At 50.8% G+C, this 13,466-nt stretch overlaps 1 protein-coding gene and 1 long non-coding RNA gene across 5 annotated transcripts in view; both read right to left on the bottom strand.

Moving 5' to 3' along the window:
• Nucleotides 1-336: 336 nt before the first annotated feature.
• The window catches only part of itpr1a (inositol 1,4,5-trisphosphate receptor, type 1a), a 78,520-nt gene continuing 65,390 nt past the window's right edge, over nt 337-13,466 (bottom strand). For 2 of the 4 annotated variants that reach the window (XM_030375881.1, XM_030375882.1), the window contains 8 exons: nt 12,407-12,571; nt 10,985-11,174; nt 10,120-10,212; nt 9,473-9,612; nt 7,921-8,086; nt 4,069-4,229; nt 2,790-2,951; nt 1,572-1,708 (listed from right to left, as the gene is read on the bottom strand). In XM_030375881.1, the coding sequence (XP_030231741.1) occupies nt 1,622-1,708; nt 2,790-2,951; nt 4,069-4,229; nt 7,921-8,086; nt 9,473-9,612; nt 10,120-10,212; nt 10,985-11,174; nt 12,407-12,571 (1,164 nt within the window). In that variant the 3' untranslated portion in view covers nt 1,572-1,621. Of the gene's footprint in view, nt 1,709-2,789; nt 2,952-4,068; nt 4,230-7,920; nt 8,087-9,472; nt 9,613-10,119; nt 10,213-10,984; nt 11,175-12,406; nt 12,572-13,466 lie in introns of all 4 variants that reach the window. The other 2 variants (XM_030375879.1, XM_030375883.1) reach the window with 2 other exon arrangements.
• Nucleotides 4,497-5,681, bottom strand: LOC115557789 (uncharacterized). The gene is made up of 2 exons (XR_003979247.1): nt 5,313-5,681; nt 4,497-4,970 (listed from the first exon to the last, which is right to left on the bottom strand). It is a non-coding gene; the product is annotated as an uncharacterized LOC115557789 (long non-coding RNA).

The following is a 13,466-nucleotide window of genomic DNA, read 5'->3' as shown; positions in this document are numbered from 1 at the left end:
GGTGGAGCATGCTGCTCTGAGCTAAGAGCAGAGCTTCAGAATGAGAGGTCTTTAATGAGGACTGATGCAGACTGGGTATCACTGGGTTGGCTGTGGACTGCATGAAGGCAGTACTATAAACAACATTATTGGAAGGAATACATATATCACTTAAATATATGTTTTGTCTAGACCAATATATTACCATGTTTTAGGACTAAAACCAATCATTTATGAAGACTTGTATTAGTTAAAGAAAAGTTCCAAGAGCAGCGTGCTGATATCTCCAGAGATCCCTTTACAATGTTTAATTTCACTGGTTGGATGTAACGTTGTGTTGGTGAATGGAGGGCACTATTCGATTCAGCACACACTTTATTAAATCAACTCCAATGAGGGGAATGTACATCTCAGACACAAACCGGTTAGTAGAAAAAGGTCAGTTTGGTCATGCTGCAATCCAAATAACTTCATTTAACATTGTGTTGTTTTCAAACCAGGTTTTTATAAACAAAGACCTCATACAAAAAAGTGACAATTGGACAGAGAATAACATTAATTGGTGTGCAACAGAACAAAATCTATATTTGTGAACTAGATAGAGCAGAGTTGGATTAACAGTTAAGTGCCAGTTTATCAAGACCAGAATACCATTTTTTCCAATCCATTTCCATAAACGTCCCCTTGTACCCTTTATTACCTGCTTCCCATGTCATTCCTCACCACTAGCAAACATTCCTAAACGCCAACCTGCTATTCCCAATCCCCTTAACTTGTAACGATACGTTCTCTCCTGTGATGGAGTCGATAGGTGTTGGATGACGGCGTGAATCCTCGCGTTCTCCTCCCCAGTCACCCCACTGAAGACAGCGTCCTCCGTGGTCCAAATCCTCCTCAGCCAATCCCAGCAGTTACAATACACGCCGCCAAAGTGATAAAAAGTACCACGCTAGGCATTACATCAAAGCGTCTGGAAATGTTGAAAATATAGCTATTTCTAGAATATTTTTATTACTTCTAAAGTGAAAGCAAAATTTCTTTGGAAAATGATGTGGAAACTTTATTTTTTGTATAAATATTAGATTCCTAAAATAAACCTGTCTCTTTCAGACGTTGCATATCTGAAAGTCAGTGGGTCAACCGAAGAGATTCAATGGTGTTTGCCTTAGTAGTGTTTCAAATAAGCATTTGAACCCACATCCCAGACCTGAGAACATGAGGCATCGCACCCCCGCACTGGGCCACAGCCCAAGGGCACTGGGGCTGAACTTTGGCACACTTTCAGAGCGATGACTCAGATAAGGTAAGGCTTTACATTTGTTAAGTTAAGAGAAAACCATCACTTTCATATCATTAATCTCACAAGGCACTTGGAGCACAAAAAAGAAAACACCGGAAACACTCCCATCCCCAGCACACCAGTTAGGTATTCTCAATCGCGCCTTTGGCCAAAATAAATGTCCATTAACACGACAAACGTTCAGGAACAGGCATAAATACACTCTGGAGACGGGCCGACTGTACATCCTCCACACTGGGCCCCGTTCCACCTCGCCGAAGACCAGGCCCCAGTGCTCAGGGCCGCGGGGGGGGGGGGGGGAGCTGCGTGAGGGGGGGCCCTCGGAGGGCCTCCTGGGGCCCCTCAGGCGGGCTGCTGGGGGTTGATGTTCATGTGTGGGGGGTGACCCAGTAGACCGATGCGCTGCTTCTGCTTCCTCTGCTCCGTCATCTACAGGAGGAACCACAGAACGGGCGTCAGACTATGGCTCTAGACCGGCGAACCGGTTCCTCAGGCCTGCCCACACACTCCCTGTGACCTTTGAACCCTGTGACCTCGGAGCCGGCGCTGACACCTTGAACCCTGGCCACTACCTCCTCCAGAGACCCCCCTTTGGTCGGACACGTTGTAGGCTGAGGGCCGTGTGGACGGACGGACAGACGGCGGTTTGTTTCCCGGTCTCGCTTCAGCACTGAAAGCACTCTTTGTTGTGGTTTGTCTGCAAGTGCGTCCGTCCGTATGTTTCACTTTTACACATCACCCTTTATCCGCCTGCGGATCACAAGGTCCTTCTTCAGGGAACGCGGCGGTCCCCAAGTTCTGCTACACACCAAATAATGAACCACACCAGAGATACATTATATACTAAAGACTATCAGTGAGGCAGCAATCCAACCTTTATCAGTAACAACTAGGCCACAGGAGAGTCGCCACACCCACGTATCGTCCAGCGCGGACAGGACCGGGAGGGAGCTACGACGAGTCTCGTGGTATCAGAGACTCTATACAGTCCTCCTCCTCCCCCATCTCCCCCTGCTCAGCTGACCCCCTCTCCCTCCCCCAGGAGCACCTCACCCCCTGCTGCGGGGGGGGGGCGTTAGTGGGGGGGGCAGGAGAGGAGGAGTACAGGGGGTGGATGGAGGGAGCTGGGGGTGGGCCTAAGGAGGGCCGAGGTCCCCCTGGCCCCGGTCTCCTTCCAGGGAGAGGAGCAGGGGTCGCTCCAGAACCACTAGGGCACTGGGGCCGTGAGCTGGATCTGACTGGGAACACTGGAAGTGCTGTACAAGGGGGGCTGGACTTTGTTTCACCTTGTAATCTAATGGAACTGTTTTCAAGGTATTCAGATACTTCGTTTAATTGTCTGAGACTCATTTTCATGCGTTCTAATCTTATTGGATCAATATATGATCCTACAATAAAGTATATAAAAAGAGAAGAAGCTTTTTGAGTTAAAAACCGAAGAAACAGTCCGTATGTCCCGATGTTTCAGACATGAGGGTCTCTGAGTCAAGACGGAGACGGGGTAAAGTACCTGCTCCTTGAGTTCGGTGAGCTGTCCCGACAGGTTGGACACCAGCCTCATGGCCGTCTCCAGCTTCTCCTGCAGGTTCCTGATCTCGTTCTGCTCCCCCTCCGCGTCGCTGCTCACCAAGGACATCGCCCGCATCCGTGGAAACCAGTCGAGGTTGTGTTCCTGGGCCGACCAATCACAGCTTCAGCCAGCAGACAGGTTCACAGGGGGCCACAGACTGAACGGCGGGCCAAGCTAATGTTTGATATTTTCCTTCAAGCGTTAAATACCAAAGAAGATTAGCAGGGAGGAAGTATCTTTAATGTCCATGGCCATGCTAGCCAACATACTGTACCTTTAATGTTCATGGCCATGCAAGCCAACATACTGTATCTTTAATGTCCATGGCTATGCTAGCCAACATACTGTATCTTTAATGTCAGTGGCCATGTTGCAAATATACTGTGTCTTTCATGTCCATGGCCCTGCTAGCCAACATACTGTATCTTTAATGTTCATGGCCATGCTAGCCAACATACTGTATCTTTAAAGTCCAAGGCCAAGATAGCCAACATACTGTATCTTAAATGTTTATGGCCATGCAAAGGCAAACATGCATGCTAACAAATAAAAGTTTAGCATTGCAAGAACGAAATGAAAATGAGTGTGTGTGTGTGTGTGTGTGTGTGTGTGTGTGTGTGTGCTTGTGGGGGGGGGTTGATGACAATGGACACCTAAAGGTGAATACCAATGTCAGGGGTTCATGGTGCGTTCCTGAATCCTCGGACGCCAGCCTTCCGAGTCGGAAGTCGAGAAATCTCCCGGCTTTCTTGCGGCATTTCTCTGAGGCACGCCCCCTTTTCGTCTTCATCTCTCGGAGAGCAGACCGAGAGCAGTGAGGACTCTCTCAACGAAATGGCTGCGCCCGTTAAGAGATTTATTTTCTTTGTAATTGTACCACGTCTGTGATTTTAATGTCGATTTTAAATGCTCTGACGCAAGTAGTAATTACATTGCTTACTTTATTCCGGTCACCAATTCATGCATTGCACGGTCTTGCTGTGCTTGCAATAAAATGTAAATTTGCGTTGTTTGTTTTCGAGCTGGTTTTGCCAAAGAGGCTAATGTAGCTAACAATAAACAACGACTAGCCAATTTCAGGACACAATCGCAGAGTTGAACGGGAACACTATAAATGCTCCGAGACCGGAAATGACGTCCAAGGTGCAACTAAGAAAGGCTGGCGTCCCGAGGATTCAGGAACACACCATCATACCTCGGGGTCATGAGTTCCACCCACCTTGATCATCTGGGCCACGTAGCTCTCGGGGCCGGTGTACTCGGTGGAATCCTTCACCTTCACCAGCACCACGAAGAACAGGTAGTGCCACATGTTGTGCTCCTCCTTGATGTGCTCCTCGAAGGTCACCGTCTTGTTGTCGAACTTGTCTCTCTCCAGACCTGCGCACGCACACACACACAGACACACACGCACACACACACAGACACACACACACACACACACACGCACGCACGCACACGCACACGCACACGCACACACACACACACGTTAACAGCCCTTCCTCTTCTTATGGGAACAGTCTATCCATCTTAATGCTACACGTGAACCTCCTAAGATGGCGCAATTCGATTGGTTCGCTTTCACTGGATATTGGAGTGTTCACGTGTAGTATAGACTAAAATGTATATACTGTATGTCGATATTTTATGCACGGTAGACGGACTGCATTTATCTATTCAGCATGAGGACCCCTGATACAGACTCAAACCATTAAGACCATCAACTCCACTGGTGCATTGACTCTCATTAGTGAGGATATGTCCCCAGTAGAGTTCTGTGAGTGGACAGAACTCTGCTGAGAGGAAAGAACTCTACTGGGGACAGAGAGGACAGGTCCTCACTAATGAGATGTCTTCAATAGAGTACCCTCCCCTGTCCTCTCTCTCCTGAAGACATGTCCCCTCAGTAGAGCTCTGTCCTCTCATTAGTGGAGACGTGTCCTCTCTGTCCCCTCAGTAGAGTTCTGACCCCTAAGTAGAGTTCTGTCCTCTCAGTAGAGTTCTGTCCTCTCAGTAGAGTTCTGTCCTCTCAGTAGAGTTCTGTCCCCTCAGTAGAGTTCTGTCCTCTCAGTAGAGTTCTGTCCCCTCAGTAGAGTTCTGTCCTCTCAGTAGAGTTCTGTCCTCTCAGTAGAGTTCTGTCCTCTCTGTCCTCTCAGTAGAGTTCTGTCCTCAGTAGAGTTCTGTCCTCTCAGTAGAGTTCTGCCCTCTCTGTCCTCTCAGTAGAGTTCTGTCCTCAGTAGAGTTCTGTCCTCTCTGTCCTCTCAGTAGAGTTCTGTCCTCAGTAGAGTTCTGTCCTCTCAGTAGAGTTCTGCCCTCTCTGTCCTCTCAGTAGAGTTCTGTCCTCAGTAGAGTTCTGTCTTCTCAGTAGAGTTCTGTCCTCTTCTGTCTTCTCAGTAGAGTTCTGTCCTCTCAGTAGAGTTCTGTCCTCTCAGCAGAGTTCTGTCCTCTCAGCAGAGTTCTGACCCCTCAGTAGAGTTCTGTCCTCTCAGTAGAGTTCTGTCCTCTTCTGTCCTCTCAGTAGAGTTCTGTCCTCTCACTAGAGTTCTGTCCTCTCAGCAGAGTTCTGACCCCTCAGTAGAGTTCTGTCCCCTCAGTAGAGTTCTGTCCCCTCAGTAGAGTTCTGTCCTCTCTGTCCTGAAGACATGTGGGGACGTGTCCTCAGGTTGGAGCAGAACCTGATCTTAGACGTTGAGGTTGTGAATGTACGTGAGTGAAAAAAACGAAATGTGCAAAATAACGTTCATCAGAGAGACAAGGCTGAGACCATAAACCACGTCCGGTCCGAAGCGTCCTCCAGCACGACCTAGGGCCTGGGGGGGGGGGGGGGGGGGGGGGGGGGGTATGGAGGTACACCGCCTGTCAACGTCACATTTTATGAGACAGGCAGCCCGACAGATTGAAGCGAAGACAGATTTACTTTGCCTTCGAAAGGCAGCAATCAGTCCTTGGAGGTTGTCCCGTCCAAACCGGAGGGAGTCCGACGTGAGGGAGGAAGCACACGACTCAACCTTTGACCGACTCACTAATTGACAAACCAACCAAGTCATTGGGAAGTTCCGCGTCTTGACTTTTTAAAAATGATATAGCAACTCTTTTGTCGAAGGATATTTTATGTTGAAAACCTGAAACTTGCATGTATTAAACAGTATTATATTTTGATGCATTATAAGTATTGTCATTTTTGCTGTCCGTTTAAAAATAGACAAAGGATGTAGTGATGAATCCTCTTAACGTGTCTAATAGCTACCAACTCAGGCAGCAATACAAGATCATTAAAGACCTCTTCAATGGAGACTCAGCCCAGAGGAGCATCTAATGATTTAATCACTTTAGGTGGGGCAACAAATGATTGACTGATTTAGGATTAAAACTCTCTTTATGTTTTACGGAGTCCTTTTTTTTTTTTAAGGGGTCAACCACATCAATCAAGAACCATTATGCACAGGCAGATTACGGGGCTCTTAGGAGATTGGAGGATATACGCGTGTTTATGAGCGGGCGAAGCGATGCAGCTTAAGCCCACACAGCCCCCCCCCCCCCCCCGTTTCCCCGAGGTTGGGCTGGAAACCATGGCGACGTGCCTCCCCCTCCCCCCCAGGCCATAACTTGCTTAACAGAGTGAGCCAGAGCCGAAGCAGTCGGGTGACATAACACTGCTCTCATTCCCCACGCTGACCGCTGGCCTAACTGGCTGATCACAGACACACACACTCCCTAGGACACGGACGCACACACACACACACACACACACACACACACACACACACACACACACACACACACACACACACACACACACACACACACACACACACACACACACACACACACACACACGCGCGCATGATCGACTCACACACAGACGCAAACGATGCACATCGACACACACACACACACACACACACACACACACACACACACACACACACACACACACACACACACACACACACACACAATCGGCCGACGCAAACGATGCGCATCGACCCACGCATGCACACACACCTCCAGACTCAACAGGCAGACATGCAACAAACCCGCGATGCGTGTATATACATAAACATGGACTGATCAACGCCGTTTATAGAGAAACGATGAGGCCGGCTCCAGACAGCCTGCAGCCAAAACTACAGGCTCTACAGAATACATGAGAGAAAGGGAGTGAGCAAGAGACACAGACAGAGACGGAGAGAGGGAGATAGAGAGAGAGCGTGCATGCGAGAAAAGGAGATGCATGAATTACAGAGGACAGCTGGGCGCCACCGTGACTCAGCTTAGGAACTACAGAGAGGTGAGAGCGAGAGAGCGAGAGAGCGAGAGAGCAAGAGAGCACTACGCCTTCCCACACAGAAGGTCAGCGTCAAAGTCAGTGTCGATTCACAAAGCACAGTTTGACATTTTGCCGGTCGCCTCTCCTCTCGCCTGCGTGTCGCGGGCTGAATAGGCGAGTGAGAGGCGACACCAGCGCCGATGCCGCGTATCTCCCGAGTTATTTAAGGCAGGGCTCTCGGGTGGCCAGGTGAACGCGGCAGCGCTTGACCTCACTCAGGGCTTGGCATCCAGAAGCTTCCTGCAGCCCCCGCCGCGGTACGTCCAGTAACCCGAGCGGGAGCTTCCTCCTCCCGGGCTCGTCTTACGCGGTGCGTGCTCCACTTGGTTACGCAGCCGTCGTGTGCGCCGATCTGTTACGCGTCCACACGTGGCATCCGACCCCGGGGGGGGGGGGGGGGGGGGGGGGGGCAGGAGACGCTCACACTGACCCCCTGGCCCGCACCCTCGCCCTCTAACCCCTCACCCTCATCCCCTCACTCTCTAACCCTCCAACCCCTCATTTTCTAACCCCTCACTCCCACTCCATAACCCCTTAAACCCCTAACCCTCTAACCCTAACCCCCAGGGCCTCACGCTCAAATCCCTCACCCTCAAATCCCTCACCTTCTAACCCCTCACCCCCTCACTCTCTAACCCTCTATAACCCCCCCACCCTCTAACCCCTCGCCTCTAACCCCCTCACCCTCAACCCCTCGGCTCTAACCCCCTCACCCTCAGGCCCTCACCCTCACCACCTCACCGCAGATGAAGCAGGTGGTCTTCAGCACCTCCTCCTTCTTCTGCTTCTCACTCCTCAGGTCGGCGAACGTGTCGATGATGACTCCGAAGATGAGGTTGAGGACGATGATGATGACCATGAAGAAGAAGAGCAAGTCGTAGATCACCCGGGCGGCGAACAGAGGCTCCTGTCCCGGGACACAGGGAGGGGTCAGGGACAAATGGAAGGGTTAGGGACCCATCGAGGGGGTACTGCTGTCCTGAGAGGCCTACGAGGAGCCTTCTGAACATGAGCAGCCAACACGAGCCGATCAAAGTCTACCCATGTTGGGACACACATTTACATTTAGCAGACACTTTTATCCAAAGCGACTTATAGCCAGCTCTTCAGGAGCAGTTAGGCTGAGGCGTCTTGCTCAGGGACACCTCAACCTCAATAGGTTGAGCCAGAGATCGAACTAGCAACCTTCTGGTTACCAGCCAACCCACGCTACCTCCTGAGCCAAATGCCGACGCCCTCTCACATCAGGGTCAGCGTTGGCCTTGACGCAACCCAGCAGGTCGTTAGTGTAACAGTCGACCTGTTCTCAGCACTATGACCTCCAGGTTAGCTTCTTGCATAAACCTCCAACTGGAGGTCAATATATAAGTTTTATATCATGTTTTTGGTTAACCCGGCCGGCCATTGGTGCAAATGGGAACAAGAGAACACGGGTGCAAGCAAGCAGATGCCCCCGTCACAGATACAGGCTTACACAACACGTATGATCTGTCATGATGTACTGAGCTAGATCGCGTAGCGTGTCGCAGACAGACCAATCCACGCACAAAGCCAAGCACAAAGGAAGGCCTGGGTTCGCACCCAGCGTTGACCTCTAAAAAGCTACGATGAAGCACGCTCCAATGAGCTGTAATGGGGAAGGGGAAGCTGCCCTCACATCCTCTCTGATATTATTAGTAAACGGTTCTTTAGTGTCAATGGGAAACTGTTTCACCCACACACGCTGCGGCCGTGAGATAGTTTCGCAACAAAATGTTTGAACTAAACCACCGCAGTTTTTCTGCGACAACGCGTCGAACTCTACTAGGACCTGTCGCTCCACTGGTCCGTGCTAAACATGCACCCACTCTTGCTCCTGCAAGGGGCTGTGGATAAAAGGGTCCACTCAGTAGCATGTACAAGCTTACAGTATATGCATTGTATGCATGCTTACATGCATGCATGTCTGTGTGGCCGTGTGAGTGTGTGCGTGCTTGGGTCCTTACGCTAATGTGCGTATGCGTGTACGTGCGTGCGTATAAATGTGCGTGTGTGTGTGTAATGCGTGTTTGTGCGCTTGTCTGCGTGCTTGTGTGCGTGCATGTGCCTGCGTGTGTGTCTGTGTGTGCGCTTGTGTTTGTGTGCCTGTGTTTGTGTGCCTGCTCGTTCGTGCGTGTGAATGCACGTGCGTTCATGTGCCTGTGTGTGTGTGTGCCTGTTTGTGTGTGTGCCTGTGTGTGTGCCTGTGTGTGTGTGTGTGTGTGTGTGTGTGTGTGTGTGTGTGTGTGTGTGCGTGCGCGTGTGCGATCCGTACCTCTTTGGAGGGCTTGCGGAGGACGTCCCCCACCCCCCCACCGCTGCGGAGGCCGTGACTCAGCACCGTCACGATGCACATGAGCAGAGAGTCGCAGGCGCGCTCCTTGCCGCTCTCTTCGAGGGTGACCCGCTCCAGCTCTGCAGAACACAACAGAAGCCGCCGGTCACTGTGGTCACTGGGCAGGACGGCAGCTGCCTGCTTCGTCATCTGTCAGTCAAAGGCCTCCTGGATGACTTTAGAGGGCATTTATGGGTGGTTTCCGTCCAAAACGGGTTGACTGGATAGACGCATGCTTGATATACTGTGATTAAAATGACTATTGATGACAATATAGTCTAATGGGATTTATGTGGGCTTTTTGTCTTAACTGAATGGAACTCAGCCATGCACTATTGCAAATAGATTTTGGGAAGACATGTTAAATGTAATCTGTTCAGCATCCAACAAACTGACCCAGAATAGCAGAACCATCCTCGCTTATTATCTGAAATATATACCAATACGTTTCTCACAGCCAAGGAAAAACTTTTTCAGGTTATTGACATTTCGTCACAAAGCACAAAGCCTAGGTTTGGCCTTTGAAGACCCTGTGAAGGAGATGGACGTCATGCAGCCCAGGGAGACCCTCTGAGGGGCTATAGTACCTCGCTGCACCGCCTCCATGGAGCAGTTCTCCTCCTTCCCCGTGCGGCACACCCCCTCCGAGAGCAGCTCGTTGGCCAGGCTGGGAGACCCCTCTGCCCCAGGAGAACCAGGAGGAGAGCAGGAGGCAGGAAACAGGAGGAGCAGGAGACAGGAGGAGAACCAGGAGACAGGAGGAGCAGGAGACAGGAGGAGCAGGAGACAGGAGGAGCAGGAGAACCAGGAGACAGGAGGAGCAGGAGAACAAGGAGACAGGAGGAGCAGGAGAACCAGGAGGAGAACCAGGAGACAGGAGGAGCAGGAGAACCAGGAGACAGGAGGAGCAGGAGAACAAGGAGACAGGAGGAGCAGTAGAACCAGGAGACAGGAGGAGCAGGAGAACCAGGAGGAGCAGGAGAACAAGGAGACAGGAGGAGCAGGAGAACAAGGAGACAGGAGGAGCAGGAGAACCAGGAGGAGCAGGAGAACAAGGAGACAGGAGGAGCAGGAGAACCAGGAGGAGCAGGAAACAGGGGGAGGAGCAGAAGACAGGAGGAGGAGTAGGAGACAGGAGGAGCAGGAGAACCAGGAGGAGAACCAGGAGACAGGAGGAGCAGGAGACAGGAGGAGCAGGAAACAGGAGGAGCAGGAGAACCAGGAGGAGGAGCAGGAGACAGGCGCACCAGGAGAAGCAGGACAGGACAGGAGGAGAGAGGAGAAGGTGGCAGTGGTGGTGGTTAGCAAAAGCCTTCATGGATTGATGGCACCCTTCAACTCGTTTAAAGTGACGGGACAACAGGACGGAACGACGCCAAAAACACGCGGAACACGCCAGAGGAGAAGGCAGACCATCAAGACGGCCACGGGGTTCATGAGAGGTCCACTCACTGAGCGTAGCGTTGGGCAGGCGGTCCACCTCCAGGATGAAGTCGTCCTTGAAGAAGATGTAGCCCACGATGGAGAACAGGTACACCAGGATGAGAGCCAGCACCGCCGTCAGCACGATGGAGCGCCCGTTGCGCGTCACACTCTTGATCACGTTCAGCAGCGTCTCCTCGCGGTACACTAGGTCGAACAGCTGCCGTACGCCAACACGACATCCCGCCCCGAGTTAGGTTAGCTCACGTTAGGTTATGTGATGTTCCTGAACCACACAGGTCCAAAAGCTACAGGACCCCCAGGTTAGGTTATGTGAGGTTATGTTAACAGGTGCAGGAGGACACCACAACATCACCTCAGGTTACGTCATCATGTTATGTTAAGTTTATGACTACATAGGTCCAAGAGCTACAACCATAACATCTCATGCCATGTTAGGTTATGTTTCTGACTACACATGTTGAGGAGCTGCAGGACGCCTTTCGTCATGTTATTTTATGTTATGTTACGTTATGTTTCTGACTACATAGGTCCAGGACATCACCACAACATCACCTCATGTTAGGTTAGGTTATGTTCATCTCATCTCATCTCTCAGGTTAGGTTATGTTAGGTCATGTTATATTATTTTTCTAACCACACAGGTGGAAGGTGTGCTACTCATGGATGAGTGACAGTGTGGAATGACTAAATCAAGAGTGCCTTTAAAATACACAATGTACACGTATGGATACAATAAACACGGTATTGCTGCAGGAAACCCTTCAGTGATGGCTGGCCTTCATCTCATAAATGAGGGTGTTGACATCAGGCTCCTCAACAGACGGCGTTACAAAGACCCTGGGCCCAAGGCCATATGAACTGGGATGACTGGTGAGCCAAGCCTACAGCCAGCACAACAACACGGTCACAAGAGCAGGAAAACATCCTCGCTTCTCAGTTACACACGTCCCTGAAGCTACCGACTATATATAAAGAGAGACGTATTTATACCCACAACTGACTGAACCAAAAACCTTCCTGGCACCAAACACGTAGCAGGTGCCCTAGGGGTGTGTGTGTGTGTGTTTGTGTTTGTGTTTGTGTGTGTGTTTGTGTGTGTGTGTGTGTGTGTGTGTGTGTGTGTGTGTGTGTGTGTGTGTGTGTGTGTGTGTGAGTGTATGTGAGTGTGAGGGATTAAATGTGAGAGTGAGTGAGTGAGTGAGTGAGTGAGTGAGTTTGAGAGTGAGTGAGTGTGTGTATGTGAGAGTGTATGTGAGAGTGAGTGAGTATGCGAGAGTGAGTGATAGAGTGAGCGAGTGAGTGAGTGATAGAGTGAGTGATAGAGTGAGTGATAGAGTGAGTGAGTGAGTGAGTGAGTGAGTGAGTGCGTACGTGCGTGCGTGCACGTGCGTGTGTGTACGTGCGTGCGTGCGTACGTGTGTGTCTCACCAGGAGGCTGTAGAAGAAGACGTGCACGAACACCCCCAGGCTGCAGATGATGAGGTAGAGCAGGTGGTAGAGGAACTCAAAGTCCAGGACCATGGCCTTGTAGCCCCGCGTGAAAGTCCCTCTGTTCCCCACAAAGCTCATCAGGAAGATGATCTTATTACACACCTGCAAGGGCCACCGCAACCTTAATGTGATTACGACCTACTGGTCTGGGCATGCATACATATACATACATACATACATACATACATACATACATACATACATACATACATACATACATACATACATACATACATGCATGCATACATGCATACATGCATGCATACATGCATACATACATGCATACATACATGCATACATACATATGGACTGTAGCATTGTAAAATGTTATTAAAAGAGCCCGCCTTAGAAGCATCCACTTTCTCTTGTTGTCCACTAAGGAGTGTGATGACAGCCAGAGAGCTGGGGCCTCACAGCGTCAGCTGCGGAGCCCAAGAGAGACTCTTGGAGGCCAAGAGAGAGGCTAGGAGAGAGAGGCTAGGAGAGAGGCTAGGAGAGAGAGGCTAGGAGAGAGGCTAGGAGAGAGAGAGGCTAGGAGAGAGAGGCTAGGAGAGAGAGAGGCTAGGAGAGAGAGGCTAGGAGAGAGAGGCTAGGAGAGAGAGGCTAGGAGAGAGGCTAGGAGAGAGAGGCTAGTAGAGAGAGGCTAGGAGAGAGAGGCTAGAAGAAAGAGGCTAGGAGAGAGAGGCTAGGAGAGAGAGGTTAGGAGAGAGAGGCTAGGAGAGAGAGGCTAGGAGAGAGAGGCTAGGAGAGAGAGAGGCTAGGAGAGAGAGGTTAGGAGAGAGAGGCTAGGAGGCCAAGAGAGAGGCTAGGAGAGAGAGGCTAGGAGAGAGAGGTTAGGAGAGAGAGGCTAGGAGAGAGAGGCTAGGAGAGAGAGGCTAGGAGAGAGGGAGGCTAGGAGAGAGAGAGGCTAGGAGAGAGAGGTTAGGAGAGAGAGGCTAGGAGGCCAAGAGAGAGGCTAGGAGAGAGAGGCTAGAAGAAAGATGCTAGGAGAGAGAGG

The sequence above is a fragment of the Gadus morhua genome, chromosome 13 (genome assembly GCF_902167405.1).
Source record: "Gadus morhua chromosome 13, gadMor3.0, whole genome shotgun sequence".
Lineage (NCBI taxonomy): Eukaryota > Metazoa > Chordata > Actinopteri > Gadiformes > Gadidae > Gadus > Gadus morhua.
The sequence above is the reverse complement of the archived record's forward strand: the minus strand, read 5'-3'. Positions and strand labels throughout refer to the sequence as shown.